This window comes from Kogia breviceps, chromosome 12, assembly GCF_026419965.1.
Source record: "Kogia breviceps isolate mKogBre1 chromosome 12, mKogBre1 haplotype 1, whole genome shotgun sequence".
Taxonomy (NCBI): domain Eukaryota; kingdom Metazoa; phylum Chordata; class Mammalia; order Artiodactyla; family Physeteridae; genus Kogia; species Kogia breviceps.
This window is the reverse complement of record NC_081321.1, coordinates 57,962,977-57,980,243: the sequence shown is the minus strand read 5'-3', so window position 1 is coordinate 57,980,243 and position 17,267 is coordinate 57,962,977. Positions and strand designations below refer to the sequence as shown.

Genomic DNA, 17,267 nt, shown 5'->3' with positions numbered 1-17,267 from the left:
TTCTAAAAAAGAGCTGATCATGATCATGACTACTTGAATATGTAACTAATGCTATAGAACTTATAGCATTATAGAAATTATAATTACAGAATATATTCATCAGTGTAAATAATGCTAACATGATCCTAATATTTTAGTGTCTTAATGCAATAGAAGTTTATTTTTAACTCATGTTACTGTTTAATGAGGAGTGTTGGGCAGGGCCTCTGCTTCATTCAGTGATTCGGGTCCCAGGCATCTTCCTTGGTATGGGGCCACCATTTTATTAGAGTCTTAGGGTCATCCTGGAACCATCCAGCTTGAGACAGAGGGAAGAGAGAAAGGGTGGAGAAGACTACCTCAGACTGAAAATATCACTTTACTTTCATTTACACTAATTGGTGAGCACTATTACATGGCTCCACCAAGATATAAATGGGCTAAGATTCCCGGAGGAGACAATCGGTTTGGTGAGTAGTCTCTGTTATAAAGAATATAATATAAACACCATAAAATATAATAAGACAACAATAATAATATAATTATAAAAACTGGAAAGTGATCATGAGAACTGGTGGGAAGAGATGTACATTTTCTCACTTTTCATAGCAGCAGTTAATAAATACTTTCGGAAGTTTATATATCAAGAAATAAAGATTTGAATATATTATCATGCAATGTTTAACATTATGATTATAGGCACGGGAAGAAAAAAAAATATAGAACAACCAAAAAAACACCAGACCACTTAGCAAAAGACAGAGAACTAAGGAGGTATAAAAACAAATTTTTAAAGATAGCATAACATAAAATAACAAAACACATTTAGATCTGTTAAAATAATAAAAGTCAATGGCATAAGCTAAACTATTAAAAGTAAGAAATTATTAGATGAGACTCAAAACATGATATTCAATAACAGTATATATTATGAATACAGAAATGCATCTCAGATATATTTAATATATGAAATATATTAATATATTTCACTTATATATTAAGTGAAAAAAGCAACTTATGGAACAACATGTGTAGTTTAATCCTATTTGTATTTAATAATAATAAACATGTATAATAAATACATATTATTTTACATTCTATACGCATCAAAAATATTTGGAAGAATACACAAGAAATAGTATTGTTTGTTGTTTTTTGTTGTTTCTGAGGATTAGAATAAAAGGTTAGGAGAAGGCAAGCCATGCTTTCATTTTTTTACTATGTATCTTTCTGTACTTTATATTTTTTGTAATAAATATGAATTTTTTATTATAAAAATTTAAACAAAAAATAAGTAAAGTCCAACACAGAACTGAAAGCTGAAAGCAAAGGAAGGGGAAGGAGAGGTCATGGAAATCTGACAGAATGGTGTTTGAGCTGAGTCTCCAAAGAGAAGCAGAAAGACTTAGCCAGTGATCCACATATGCACTGACCCAGTATGAAAAGAACATGGCATGTTTAAGACACCTTAGGTACAGCTGGAGTCTAATATACATGGTGGATAGGGTTGGGAGGTAAGACTGGAAGGACAGGACAAGGGCAGTGAACCAGGGAGTTAGGACCTTTCATTGAAAAATGAGATCTCCTCAAAGTATTTTAAGCAGAATAGTGACTTGATTGAGCCAGAATGTTGCACAGGTCCATATGAGGAATGAATTAGAGACCATAGAAGATTGGCAACCCATGAAGATTCTATTCAAATAGTCCAGAGATAGCCATGATAGTGGCCTGAATGAAGATGGTGGAAATACAGATGAAGAGAATATGGATTCAACATTCAAGAGATTTTTAGTGGGTAGAATAGACAGAACTTGATAATTAATTGGATGTTACGATGGTAGGGTGAAAGATAAGGTAAAAGAGTGAGTCAACATGATTTCAAAATATGGTACTTCATCACATTATATGAAATATAGAATTAGAAGTAAATTTGACTGTGGCTGAGGAGAGGGAAAAAGATAAGTTCAGTTTGAGTAATACCGAGTTTGAGGCATAAGTGGAACATTCAGGTGGAGGGAAGCAGATGTAGGACTCTGAGAAAGGTGGGAACATGAAATATGGAAATAAAAATCATTAGTATGTAAGTAATAGTAGAGGACAACACAGAGAGTTATAAGAAGGGATTGGGTGATGGTGTAAAATGCCTCCAATAGCTCAGGGCTTTCTTCTTTGTTCAGAGACAGAGAAATTTTTGCTTTTATTCCTGGGAATCACTTGACAATCCAACTGCTGGCCATAAAGGGGAGACTCCTTGCCAAGAATGAAGTTAGAGATCCCAAGTAGCAATGAGCACACGTTAAAGTTAGAAAGAGATGAGTGGATTCCTCCTGACTGGCTTGGTCCTGAAGGAAGCTGGGTTGGTTTGTTGCTGTTGGGAATTGAGACTGGACTTCTTTGAGGGGCTTTGACATCTTTTTGGCCTTCCTCTCCCTATTGGGGCCACTGGGTGTGATCTTGACTCTTACTGGGGGTGATCAGATGACAGACCAGGCTACCTTATAGCATCAAGAGGTAACTAACATTTGAAACCTGACCCCCTCTCAGGTAAAAATAATTCAACCGTCCTTTAAATATAAATAGCTAAAAGCCAATCACATACTTAAAGTTTAAATGTAATGCTGGTGCCTAAATTCACATACTACATTTTAATCAGTTTCCTCAAACTGACTTATATCTAAGGCTCATAGGCTTCAACTACTTTAGTGGACTGTCTGGTGACCAGAGAAAGAAAGTCATATTACACAGTGGTATTTCCTTTGTGAGAGGAGACAGAAGTGGGTGAGGGGACATGGGCCCCAGATAAAAGGAACTGACTCAGGAATCTCTTTACAAGGCAGAGGTCCAATAACTTTAAATACAGATGGAGTCTGAAATCTTTGAATTTTCATTATGTTTAATTTTTTCTCTGTGTTTATGTATTTGTAATATCAATAAAAATACTCAATTGTTTTTGGATAGTAACTCTATTTGCATTATTCATTGCTGTGAAGTGGCTTAGCATTTACCTTTGGAAAGAGCATTATAATCCCTTTTAAAGTTAAAAATTTCAGTCATTTGTATGTTAAATAATAGAAATGACCAAATGGGTTTAGAATAAGACTAAAATATATCTTGTACTGTAATATGGTAACTTTGAAGTTGTGACACTGTCATTGCCATGGAAATTTATATTCTATCATAGTTGTTATGATCTCACCTAATAGGATGAGAAGAAGCTATGTATTTCTAGCATCTATTCAGGAGGAAGGTGGTAACATATATCCTCTTATTATAGGAAGTCATATTTATTTTATTTTCTCTGAAATAAAATTCTCATTTTGTCTAGGATCCTTTCTTTTTCTCAAATTGTGATCATACATAGTGTCTGGCATGTATTAGGCCCTCAAATATGTATTTTTTTTGGTTTGTACTGTATTTTAGCATCACTTTTTTATGGTGAATAGTAAGAAATACATGTATGTGCTCTGGAATCAATCCAGCTTTTCACAGGCAAGCAGAGAACTGGGGCAAATTATTCAAATGTTTGATGCAATGAACCAGATGATTGCAGTTTTAAACTAATTATTTCAACTCACTTCTTCATTTTAGTTAGGGAGTCTAAATTTCTGTTTTAAATGCACAGTTTTACCTGCTTGAAAGGTTGCCATTTTGAGTGATTTTAAATCTTGAGTTCCCATTTCACTTCCATACACCATTTCGATCTAAGGAAGTTAGACTTTAATACTGTTTCCACAGTTACAAGCTTCGTTAATCATGGCCCTGGGAACTGAATTCCTAAGTGTGTGCACAACCCCCTTGACTCTCAGTTCCCAGCCTAAACCATTGGCTCCAAATCCTGCCCGTGGGAAACAAGGGCTGTGCCTGCCTGACAAACACTGCTGGTGAGCCAGAAGTCAGTGGTTCCTCATCAGTGTTTGCAGGAACCAAGGAACCCATCTCCGCAAAGAAACTCCAATCTCTTGGCAATTTCCACAGCCTTTCAGAGCTGAAAGTAAGCTGTTGCATAAAAGGAAACCTCTGTTTCTCAGAGCCACCAGGTGGATTTAGTTTCTCTAATCTCTTGGATTTTCCATAAAGCATGTTTCCATAAAACATAAATCATGCTTAAAAGTGTAATGTTTTTCTCATTACTGCATTTCCATATCCTACTCATCCTTCAGGGTTGAGCTCAAGTCTTACTTTCTGCATTAAAATGTGTTTTTATATATTGGAAACATTTTTAGACTATAGAGAAGTACAGAGGATAATATAGCAAACAATTGTGAACCATTAGATGACTTTTATTTAATAAAAAAATCATTACTGATGGTGTTAATGTAACTTTTCTACCTACTCCCAGCGTAATTCTCCTTTTCCCCCTCCCAGGAGCAAGTTGTATCTTATAGTTGGGGTGTTGGGTAGAATTTTCAATAGTTCTTCCCTTTTTTGGATCTCAATTTTTTGCCAGGAGTCCAGTTCCAGCTGCCTAACATGACCTAGCTCTATGGCCCCTGCCCCTATGCAAGTACTAAAAGATCCTAAGGTACAATAGCAGTCTAGAGCTTTAGCTGGGTCTACCATTTTGACCGGGAACCATTATACATCTTTTGACCTCCCCAACTCCCTCTGATTCCTGTAGCAATAAGTATTTTGTCCAGTTTCCAATCACTTATTTTGTACCAACTTTATGTATAGAGGATTTATTATTTCTTAACAAAACTATAAATTATTGGAACAGTATTATTCTTCTTCTACAGCAAACTGGGAGAAGGTCCTCTGAGAGTTCTTACACTATAGTAAATTACACTTGTAAGCCAATCTCTTTATCATAGAAGTGTGTACGTAGAAGTGTGCCTCACTTTATAGGACAAATGATATTTCAGCCATCCAACAGTTACTGATAACCTACTATGGTCAAGTTAGCAAATTAAGCATTATAAAATAAGAAATGAATATAAAGGTTTGGTTTCCCCACCTTGTAAATTATCTATTTCAAGTGATTATGGTGCATTTTTGAAAATACATAGTTAACTAGTTTATGTTGTAAATGTAATAATAGCACCCATGGCTTAAATTAAGGATGTAGTGTTAATTGCATAACCTGATTTATATTTTAGGAATTTTAAAATATTTACTTGTCCTTTTCCAAAACAACCTGAAAATTAAGTGTTTGCCCAAGCAATGGAATAAGAATTGTTTACCTTAACTTTAATCATCAGTTCCATTGACTTCTTTACCAGAATTTGAAAATGCGTTATTGCAGCTCATTCTTTTGCCTTGCACTGGCAGCAAATCACTATATAGAGAAACTGCCAAGTCTGGTGTTATGGAACTTACACAGCATCTTCCTCTCTGTGACTGTGTGTGAACACAAATTAAAGATGTCCTCTGGCTTGGATTACTGAAATATACTTGGCTGCATATTACATTCTGTCATCTGGACTTAAAGCAAAATAAACCAACACACATTTCAGTGAAATTCTTTATGAATTGATCATTCATATGATTCTTGATTATAACTAGACAAATTGCATTATTATACAATATACCATCTTCTTAAGTAAAACCATTTAAAATTTTGCATAAAATGTCCCTATAATTTTTTTATCTCCATTAAAAATGCAGTAAAGCACCATGAGTGTGAATTTCTCAAAGTCACAGGAATTGTTGTGGTCAGTCATCTGTCAGGAACTGAATGTCCAAAATCAAAGATTTACTGTAATTTGAATTTTTTTATTTTCCAGACACTGCAAATGGATGTAAATAGGCTGAACATAACCTTGCTTCGGATATTCCGCCAAGGAGTGGCCGCGGCTTTAGGACTCTTACCCCAGCAAGTGCACATCAATCGCCTCATTGTAAGATGCCAACATTTCGCATTCCCAGATTACAAGCTTTGATCTTTATTGCAGGGCTCAAGAATAATGAACAATAATAAAGAACACCCATGCTATAGTTTTATGATCCATGAGCCAAATCTGGCATAACACCTGTTTTTGTAAAGAAAGTTTTATTGTAACAAACCACACCTATCTGTTTACATATTGTCTAAGGCTTCTTTCACACCACAATGGCAGAGTTGAGTAGTTGCAACAGATTGTCTGTCTAAATTAAAAGCTAAAATATTTGTTATCTGGCCCATTACAGAAAAAGTTTGTCAACCTTATCATAGTTCAAGACTAGCTATCCTGGTAGGTACGAATAGAAGGGCCCAAAATACTTGTCTCACCAACCGGATACTACTCCCAAAATATTCTCCCTAAGACGGAAACCTTCTGTATCAGGTAAGGCACTGTCTCCAGACAGCATCTATTAAAATCCCTTCAAGTATATCAGGATGAGGGACTTTCCTGGTGGTGCAGTGGTTAAGAATCTGCCTGCCAATGCAGGGGACACGGGCTCAGTCCCTTGTCCAGGATGATCCCCACATGACACGGAGCAACTAAGCCCGTGCGCCACAACTACTGAACCTGCGCTCTAGAGCCCGCGAGCCACAACTACTGAAGCCCGCGTGCCTAGAGCCCGTGCTCCGCAACAAGGGAAGCCACCGCAGTGAGAAGCCCGCGCACTGCAAGGAAGAGTAGCCTCCGCTCGCCGCAACTAGAGAAAGCCCGCGCGCAGCAACAAAGACCCAAGGCAGCCAAAAATAAATAAATAAATAACTTAAAAAATATATATATATATATATATCAGGATGAAGGATAGTGAACACATAGGCAGAGGATGTTGAATAAAGAATAAAGAAGAACCATGCTTAAGGACAGCAGTCCAAGTACAATGCAAGAATAGCCTTGAAAAAGTCAAGAGAAGACTTGGATGGGTATCTGAGGTGGGGATGAAGGAAGCCCAAAGGACCTTTTGTATAAGTCTCACTTTAGACCGATCTATCACCCACATCCTTTCTTTCCCCCTTCTCCTCAGTGTTTAGGCACCTTGATATCATTCAACTACATGTTCCCATCTGCACTTGAAGGTGGGTGTAAGCAGAGACAAAGAAAGGTAAATTCAAATCTTACAACTTTCTCATTGTAAAAAGCTAATTATCCAAGGTTCCTGTGAAAAAGGACTTTAGAATCATTTTACAGTTTTAAAATTGTTCTTAATTTCCCCTGCATTAGAAACTTAAGCAAGGACTTCTTGTTCTCCTTGCCTTAAATCCTATGTTCCTGCTTGAATTCAGTTTTATACTGCATCAACACCTGCATTTCCCACTATGGAGAAGAATTTGCTTTTATTTTGGTTTAGAATTTTTGTTTCTTTTCATTTTTTTTCTGTGTGGAGGGTGAATTGTTTTCGCCCCCATCTGTGAGTCAACTATTTTCTGGGACTAAATAAGCTTTAAAAAAAAACAAAGTTTTTAACTCAGTAGCACAGAAGAAATACAGCATTTTCCATTATCATGAAAGAGTGAAATAGGTTATTTATATCCAGAGTGTACCTTGCTCAAGTGAGAAGTGAGGTACTTTATATGTCTTAGATCTAGATCTAGATTTTATATATATATACTCAGATATCTTAGATATACTTTTACGTATATAGATTTAAAGAGCGTAATAGCTCTTTGAAAGGGTAAAAGAGGGATTTGCCACACCCAGAGAGGGATATGCATATCCTCAGAGAATATTAGTAGAATTTATGCATGTCTGTTTCTAATAGTAGTTCTTATAATAGTTTAAGTTATGATGATACCTGAGGCAGCAGAGTACAGTGATTAAGAGCGTGTGCTTTGGAGACAGACACAGAATTCTACTCCATTTCCAGCTTGGCTGTGTCCCAGCTGTATGACCTAAGGCAAGCTACTTAATGTTCCTTCATTTACAAAATGAAATACCTTAATACCTCTGTCCTGGAGATAACAGATTTAAGGCACATGGGAGCATGACAAGCCCAAAACAAGTGCTCTCTTCCTATTATTGTTGTTATTAGGTCATAAACTATTTAAATTATTATAAACATGTTTCACATCAGTATTATGCAATATTTAGTCATTGTCTGTTGTTCACTGCAAACACGGAAACATTTTTCCTGGATGACTAGTAGTACTCCATTTTATACGTGGCTGAACTGATAAATTGCATTAAAAGAAAACTTTCTAAAAAAAAAAGAAAGAAAATTTTCTAGCAGGAGAGAACTCTATGTATCAAAAAGAAAAGACTAACAACAATTTTCTTTTATAAGTGCTTTGCATAAGTTGTCAAAGAGAATCTATCAAAGGCAGTGTCATTTTTGTGTAGTGTTTGTTTTTTACGGGTATGTGGCATATCAGCCATTTAAGGTAAGAAATCCTCTCTCTCTGTTTCAGGTAATGAGGTCATACTAATAGAAAAGTAACATGATATCATTGCATAACATTGTTTCTACCAAACAATAGATCTTAAAAGTGTGACATATTTAAGGTGAAGAACAGGATCAGGGAAGCAACTTCAAAGACAGCATCACCTTCCTTAGTCCAGCCTTCACATTAATACAAGTTATAAAAAAAAAATATATGGGGTGGTGATGTCTAATAATTGTACTGTTAAATCAGGTTTTTACTTAATTCATTTATTTGATTTTAAAATGCTTCTTTAAACACAATTACTCAGGAAACATCTGAACAATATATCTCAAAAATGACAATACCGAATGGAAAATAAACCAGCATCGAATGAAATATAAAATTACAAAGCTAGAGGTGTCAACTAATTGAAAGAAGGCCATTTGAAGATTTCGGGCTTTGGGCTGCTAATATTAAGTGTACCAGGAATACCTAATAAAGGTGATCTCCAAGATGTCTTTTAGGATTCTAAAGCTCTGATTTTCTTTAATGTTTCTAGAAGAAAGGCAAAAATATTTCCCAAAGTTGTTCAAAATGTCTATTAACATATACAAATAATCTGCTTTTACTAGGGAAAGAAGAACAGTGTTGAACTATTTGTGTCTCCCATAAATCGAAAAGCAGGAATTTCTGATGCTCTGCCATCTGAGGAAGTGCTACGTTCACTTAATATCAATGTTTTGCATCAAAGTTTATCCCAGTTTGGAATTACAGAAGTCTCCCCTGAGGTAGGCTGTTTCATGGAATATTTCATTTAAAAATTTGCACAGTTAGCATGACATGACCCAATTCTAGGACGCTTTGAGATGAAAGCTGTTTGTTGTGTGTTATTTGATAATATAAAAATCTCCCTAAGGGTCAAAATTCTCTGATTTCACATTGTATATGTTTCTTCCTTAAGGAAGTTCATTTTCATGTCAAAGTTTCACTTTTTGACACTTTCTTCTCCAATCTTTATGGCCTTATAATTTATTTTGACTTATCCAACAAATTGTCCAGAAGAAAAACCACTTAGGTATATTTGTCAATTGATTACTTTTACTGAATTTTACTGAATTTTGAGTGTCCCCCAAAATACCCTCAAATCTTTCCTCCTCAACAGGTTTACTCCTCATTGCCTTCATTGTCAAAATGGTCCCTTTTTTCCACTACCTTGGGATTAATTTGAAATGTGATTTTTCTTTTGCTGAGGAACCCAGTCTTAAGAACTATGAATATCTCCTTCATAGTGCTTTCTAAATTCAGCACTTTTCAGATTTCCCCCACCACTCCAATACTCTCATTCCTGAATAAATTCAGTCTCTTTTTTACTTCACCTACTCCATCCCACTCCAAACTTGCTAGAATGAACATCATCCCAAACATATGTAACTAAATTCAAGGAATCAAAGAATTAGACCTTGAGGGAACACATGCAAACATTTTAAAGATACAGAAAGTAAGGCCCGTAGAAATTACGTGATTTCATCAAGGTGACAAAGCAAATGAGGTATAAAGCAGTATTTAAAATCTAGACACCTTATTCCTAGTCTATTTCCCTTTGCAGTAAAGCACACTGCCTCTTATTACAGCAAATGCCACAGGTATGGTATAAAAAGTTTTGGTACAAGATTGAGCTTGAATCCCAAAGCCAGCATTTAAAATGTGTGTGACCTTGGGTGATTTAATCTCTGTGAGATTAAGTCTGTCTTTACATAGTATCAACCTCTCTGAGCCTCAGTTTCTTCATATCCTAAATGAGTGTAGAAAAAGAAAGGAAGGAAGGAAGGAAAAAAATAGAAGGAAGGGAGGAAGGAAAAGAAAAGAAAAGGAAAGGAAAAATGGGTAGAGTCCTTATAAACTTGAAATATGAATAAAATTTTTAAATTAAAAAAAAATACATGGAAATCTTCACAAAGAGTAGGCACTGAACAAATGTAATTTGACGGCAGAATGAAAATGTGTTTCATCATTGAATCACGACTGTAATAACAACCTCCAACTGGTCTTCCTGCATTTAGTGTTGCTTCCCTCCCTGCCCTTTCTGCTGCCAACCCCAGCTCACACACGCACGTGCACATGCACAGATGCACACATGCACACAGTGTTTTCTTTCTTGCCACCAGAGTAATCTTTCTAAAAGCAAATCTGGCCATGCCCTCCTAATGTCATGACTCTTCTTTGGCTTCCTAAATCCTGTGGAATCAAGTCTGGATTTCTTAATAGGGTATATGGTTCTTTGTGTGCTGAGTTTATCATTGTTGAACCACACTCTCTTAGTTTATGCTTCAGCCATTCCAAACTTAATAGGCACCAGGACACCCCACACCATTTCTTCCCTCCATGCCTGTGTGTATGTTGGTCCATCTGTGCACCTCTCATGTTTCAAGATCAGTCTACTGTATAGTGAAGCCTTCCCTTGTACCTCCACAGATGTGGGCGCTGGCTTTGTGTTCTCATTGAGCTTAGTACAAAAATCCCTTACCCCATGTTGGCCTTCATGTCCATCTCTGCACTGTCGTTCCTTGAGAGCATTTCATTTCATTTTATCTGTGTCTTCAGTGCCTTCATTCAGGGCCTGGCATACAATAGGTGTACAAATAGCCAAGCGCTGAACTAGGTGGTGTCCAAAGTCAGAAGAATAAATGAATAAGCAAACAAACACACAAACAAATAAAATAAGATTTTTGCTTTCAATGAGTTCTAATAAGGCAACAAGAGACAAGAAGATAAGGAAAATACAGGGCTATGATAATATAACCGCACTGTACCATGGGAGTTTTGAGAAAGAAGAGGTCACTTCATGCTTCAGAGAGACCAGGAGAAAGGTCGACATGAGCTTAAACACCGAGACCCCTCCCCAGCCCTCCCTGCATGTGACTCTGAAGGGGCTCCCTTTTGTACATCAAACCAAACTCCATGCCCATGATTCAAGCCCCTCACAGACTGACTTGCACATATCTTGCTCTGGACAATTCTTCTTTAAAATTTAAAAAGACCATTAGATTAATTTATTCTGCTTCCCATAAGCTTTCAGTGAATAATATAAGCATTTCATCCTGTTGCTTTATTCTGAGTTTAAATGCCTTTCTGAAGGCTTTAGGAATATGGCAGCTTAGTGAGTCATCCAGATTTGCAGACCAAGAGAAGCTCACCATACCAAAAAATTAATTAAACTCAAGTATTTGGGGGTCCTCCAACACACCTCAGCCTGGTGAAGGCAAGGAGCTTAGCCTGAATGCCTGTCACAGAACTATTAGCCCTCAATAGACCATAGGTCTGTATTGCATTTGAATAATGAGAGTGTATTTGATTATCAAAATATGATATTTTCTTATAAAATTATGGGAATCTAAAAATCTAGGAAATCTAGAATCTAGAAACTATTATATTACAGGAGACTGGGAAGTATTTTAATTGGATATAAGGAGCATTTCATCAGGGACTGGTGGATTGTTTGAGCGTTTTGTTCTGGCACTTCTAGAACGGGCCCAGCAGTACCCTCTGATCGGAAGCTCTAACTGCAGACGGGAGACAGCTGTCTGCATTGTGCACCGGCCCTCAGAGGGAGCTTCAGTCACATACAGTCCAAGAGGCGCTGCAAAAGCATTTGTTGATAGTTATTTAAGCTGATAGGTATTCTGTGAGTTTTCCCACTTCTTTATTCATCATTTGAGGTAAATGTGTAATAACAGCTTATGCCTCAACCCATTCTTTCACATTTCTATCCCCAAATTATAGCTCTGTTATGGTAATATGTTTATTACCAGAACAAAAAAAGGAATATTGGTATTTTGGGTTTTCATCCTTTACATGGATTACAGAACATGGTGAATGCTGTCTCAAAGCATCTCTTCCTACACTTTTATTAATTACTTTCAGGGAACGGTGTGTTTTTTGTTGTTGCCAATTCTTTATTTGCTTGATTTTATTTAAATCAGAAACGACTCTTGGGAAACAAAGACAATTACCAAATAGAGATTTCCTTTCGTTTACTCATCTATTTTTATTTCAAATTTAAGTTTCTTGAGAGACAAAGACATTATCTCTTTTATATATTTATATATGGTACCTAGAACATTGGAGGACCTCAAATATTATTTTATAATAAGATGCTCCTAAAAATTAAAAACCAGACTTCCTCTTGCCTAATAAGTTAAATCTCCGGGAAATAAAATTAAATGCATTGTTTTAGTTTCTATTTTTAGATGTTTTTACAAAATTAAATGTCTATTGAAGCAGTACATTCCACAATGATAGTGAAAAAAATGATTTAGGATTTTGTTGTTGTTCAGTTGCAAATTACCACAGTTCCACAGGTCTTATGTTTCAAAGGAGGAAGTTACCTTCTTTAAATAACAGGACAACGTACTGACTGATACTTTCATGGCATGTTTACAAAGAGAAAAAAAATCATACCAAATAAATATAAATCATAATCCACGAGTTTAGTGATTGTTCCTTTAAACATTAGCCAGCAGTCTAAAGAATTATATAGTCCTAGCCATACAGTGCCGAGGAGGAATACAATCAATGTTAACATGGGTCAGATCCCTCAGACCGAATTGTTTACCTCGTGCATGATGCAGTGGAAGTCTGGCATTTATCTAACAAAACCATATTGCTGTAGGATACAACTCACTTATCTGCCTAAATCAATTAATTAACCAGCTAATTTATAACATTTCCACTTTATTCTTATTCTGTGTGCTCCATCTCTCTAAAGAGATGTAGCTCTGAAAGTCTCTGTATCATGTCTCCCAGCATTTGGGGTCAGAATTGGTTTTAAAAAAAAAAGAAAAGAAAAGAAAACTATAGTACATCAAATTATTAAACAGGATGTAGAGAAGCCATTGCTATCGGTACCGGAAACTGCCCAAATTTTATACAATCAAACAAAACAAAACCCAGCAATTTCTTTCACTGCCACAAAGCTAAAGGGAAAGTGATATTGTTGTGACATAAGATGTTAAGATGATACAGCGCATTGGTTTGACCCAGACAAGGAGCCTCTGAATTACTGAACCCTCGGTCCCCTGTCAAAATGTAAAAGGCATCACATTAACCTTATACAAAGGTTAGATTGGAGATTCTTGTGAATTACAATCTTATGACTCGTGGGATCTTAACTACAAACTTTTCCATTTATTACCCTGCCCTTATCAAGGTTTTTAGATCTCTGTACAAATATAGTAGTGCTCAGCAGGACTAGTATGACTCAGAAAGAAATCTGTTTACCAAGAAAGTGCAGTGGCTAAGTTCTAGGAGTTCAAAACATGTGTCTTTCTAACTGGGGGCGGGGGATGGAGAGGTGGGAGGTTAATTCCTCCATCATTACTGCTTTGGTTAAAAGAGAAAACAAAATAGATTTGTCTTAAGCAGAAAGGAACCTGTTGGTATTCCAGGAGGTGTGGAACTACAGTAGGAAAAAAAAGAAATGAACCAAATCAGGTTAGGAACACAAAATCTCTTTCCACCCACCTAACCACTTCTTTTTTAATCCAAATTTTACCTGAACTAAAGCTCAGATCCTCACACTTAAATTTGACAAGTTTATGCTGCCTACTTGAAGGCTTAAGTGGTTTGCTTTTATAGCAAGCAATAGATGCTGTTTATTTGCCTGCAAAAAAACTCATTTCCATATTTATACTTGATTTCTACAAGAGTTTTCTATTCGTTTCCAGCTATGTGTACAGAGACATTGGAATAAAATATGATCTTGCTAAGGTCGATGAGTAAAAGACAAGTTGTCACTTGAACCCAAGATTTCCTTTTCAGGACATATTGGTTTCTACTCATTTCAAGCAAGTATTTTCAGATTCTCCATCAACTTACCATTTATGTATTTTAAAAACATGCATAAATCATTTTTGCATCTATAAATGTGTCTATGTCTTAAAGAAGGCAAGCTATTACAGTGAGCATATCTATATTTTACAAGCAAAGGAAATGGAAACTCAACTACTTCAAGCAATAGAAGTCTTCCTCACATTGTTATTGTAACCACAATTGAACTCAAAGATCCTTTCCATTCTGTTTTGTTCAACTCCCCACCAAGACTCGCTTGAGTTTCAGGATAAAAGTTTTCATAAAATATTTTTCAAGGCAAATATTTCTTTTTGTCTAGTTTACAAATGTGGAATGTATTTTATTTCTTTTAAGTCTTGAAAAATAATTAACAATGATTTCCAAGTTCAGACACCTACAAGAACAGGTTTTGCTGAAGGCTTTTTTTTTTTTTTCTTTTTGAGACCACTACTATTTATTTCTCATGATTCTGTAGGTTGACTAGGATCAGCTGGGTGGTTCTTCTTTTCCACATAGTATAGGCTGAAGTCATCCCAGGGGTTACATTAAGCTGGGAATTCATCTGATGCTGGAGTGCACAAGATGACCTCTCATTCTCCAGGGCCACTCTCCATGTGGCCTTTCATCATTCACTATCATGCTTCTCAAGGCTTTCTTAATCATTAGAGACGTCTCAACCAAAAGGGGAAAAAGCAGACTCCAACAAAATGTAATTTTAGATGAGTGGGAGCATTTGACTTGATTTAGCCTTTATATTTTTTTCCTAATTGTGGACCATTTGGTGTCAAGCTCAATTTTCTTTAACCATAAATCTATAAATTTCACCGAATTATTAAATTTCATTGCACTATTATAAGATGTGATTTTAGTAGATGTGCTTTCTGAAAAAGAATGGGTAAAATAAAACTAAACCACTCATTCACATGTTATTCATGCTTTTTCTCTACCCTTCCACCCCTCAAATAGTAAGCTAAGTAAATAAACAGAGAGAAATAAATTACAGTAAAACTATTTTCCCTTTTAGTGCCAAATAATTCTGGACATTCTGGTGTTCCCTGTTGCTTTAAATAAAATATAAAATCCTAATAATTTATGTGGTTAAAGTGGTACGTTAAGCAGATTTTGACAAAATAGACTGCATTTTTTAAAACAGATTTCATAAAAGAAAAAAACAAAACAAAACAAAAGAAGGCAATGATGCCGACATTGTTGCTCTGTTTATTGATGCATCATGAGATTTTGTTTGCACCTGTTTCACTTCTGTTTAAAAGCTGAGAGCAGTATTACAGCACGTAAAGCAGGGTGTTGATGTTATGGGAGGAGCCTGAAAGCAGAGTAGGGAGAGCTTCATAAACAATTTCCTCGGCACAGAAAAGAACAGAACTCTCTCACCTGTGAACCAGGTAGTTTCCAAGAGAGAACTTGGGGGCACTCTCACAAAGCAGAGGGCCCGATATGCCATGTGGGGCATGCTTGCTCCTGTACAGGAGATAAAATAGCGTCTTAACGAATAAGAACGGCAATCCAATGTCTTAGATGAGATTGAGAAGCAGCTCTGGCAGAGGGGGATGTAGGTGTGTTCTACTACACTGAATGGAATCAAGCTAAAAATATGTTTAGTGTCTGATAAGAACGCCAGTCTCCTCAAGCTCTCATTTAACATCGGACTTTCTGTTTTGCTTTCAAAGAAAAATGTTTTACAAGGGCAGCATGAAGCGGACAGAATCTGGAGCAAAGAAGGATTTTATGCTGTTGTCATTTTTCTCAGCATATTTGTTATTATAGCAACGTGTTTGATGGTAAGTTTGCTTCTTTATATATTTTATCCTTTACTGAGCCCACTGCTTAATATTATTGGATATATTGCCATTCAAAAGAATGTTGAAAAGACTGAGAACAGATTCAAGACTATGACCCTGTTAGGTTGGGAATATTTCACGTCTGACAGCAGAGTGATAGCTAAAGGAGAACCTACGGAATTATGGATTCTGAGCTGCAGAATAAGGCTGTAATTTCACTGAGGCTTTTCATAACTTGATCAACCCTGAGAACGAAGTTTTAGAAAGTGATTTACCGAGGTCACTGGAATCCTCAAAGCCATTTAAGTCTCACGGGCACGCTTTGGACTTGCTTTATTTCTTCTTTTATATTATCTTTAGGCAACTTGGGGAAAATTTTTAAAAAGAAATATGTCTTGGGGCAAGCTTACTTCTTAATGAGTAAAAATAAGGTTTTCTTATTTTTAAAGGGCCTTGAAAGTAATGTATGAAATTCCAGGCATGAAAAGGAGACGATTATAGGCTAAAGGGCTGAACAATCCATAATCAACTAATTCTTCAGGTGAATGAATAGTGTAAAAGTATGAAAGTATACACTGCAAATAGCTCTGTAAATTACAAATTATAGATATGAAGACTTTAAAAGTATATTTCATATTAAAAACATAGAACCCCAAATAAACCTAAACACACTAGACTAGGCAGTGCTCTTTGGTACTGAAGGAGTTAACAGTTACCTTTCCAATAGAATAAGATTTTCCTATTCTTTTGAAAATTCTGTGATATAACTTAAAATATTTGAAGTTTGCAGATGGCTTTTAATATCTTTTCTTCCTGTGTGCTATGTTCTTTTTAATTTTGCACATTTTTAAAAACATTCCTTCCTTAGTTTTTAAAAGCCCCCCCCAAAAGACATCATGCTAATTATTCTTTCCGAAAGCAACAGTGTTGCGAAGTGTCTCAATGGATTTTGTTTATTTCTGCTCCTCCTCCTGGAAGAGGTTTATGTTAGAAAGATTAGGGCTCTGTTTGGAAAACAGAGGCTGAGTGGGTCTCAACTTGAAGTATATAAAACAATTAAGGCCTTGAATAGGGTGAATATGGGCATATTCCCTAGAATCTAAAATACGGAAAGTAGCAAGCTCGCATTCACTCTAAAGTTTCTATTATCATGAATTTAGAGACATCTCCTATGGGCCAGGCACTAAGAGAGATTTCTAAAAATTGTGACAATATCAACAAAAGAATAATTTAAGAATTGAGTAAGAAAATGGATTTTTATATCTTAAATAGTGGAGATTAAGGGTAAAGAATTTTAATGGAAGTTGGAGGTTTTATGGAAATTTTGGCAGAGACCTCTGGGCATTTTTTAGGTAGAGAGGGTGTGGTTCCTTGTTATGGTTAATTGTGTTTTAAAATATGTGGTT

The 17,267-nt window shown here is 35.9% G+C and overlaps 1 protein-coding gene across 2 annotated transcripts in view; it reads left to right on the top strand.

Annotated features, from left to right (window-relative positions):
- Positions 1-17,267, top strand: part of PTPRR (protein tyrosine phosphatase receptor type R) — a 266,542-nt gene that overhangs the window by 132,600 nt on the left and 116,675 nt on the right. For both annotated transcript variants that reach the window (XM_059080979.2, XM_067009754.1), the window contains exons 3-5: positions 5,703-5,816; positions 8,848-9,003; positions 15,751-15,861. In XM_059080979.2, the coding sequence (XP_058936962.1) occupies positions 5,703-5,816; positions 8,848-9,003; positions 15,751-15,861 (381 nt within the window). The remainder of the gene's footprint in view (positions 1-5,702; positions 5,817-8,847; positions 9,004-15,750; positions 15,862-17,267) is intronic.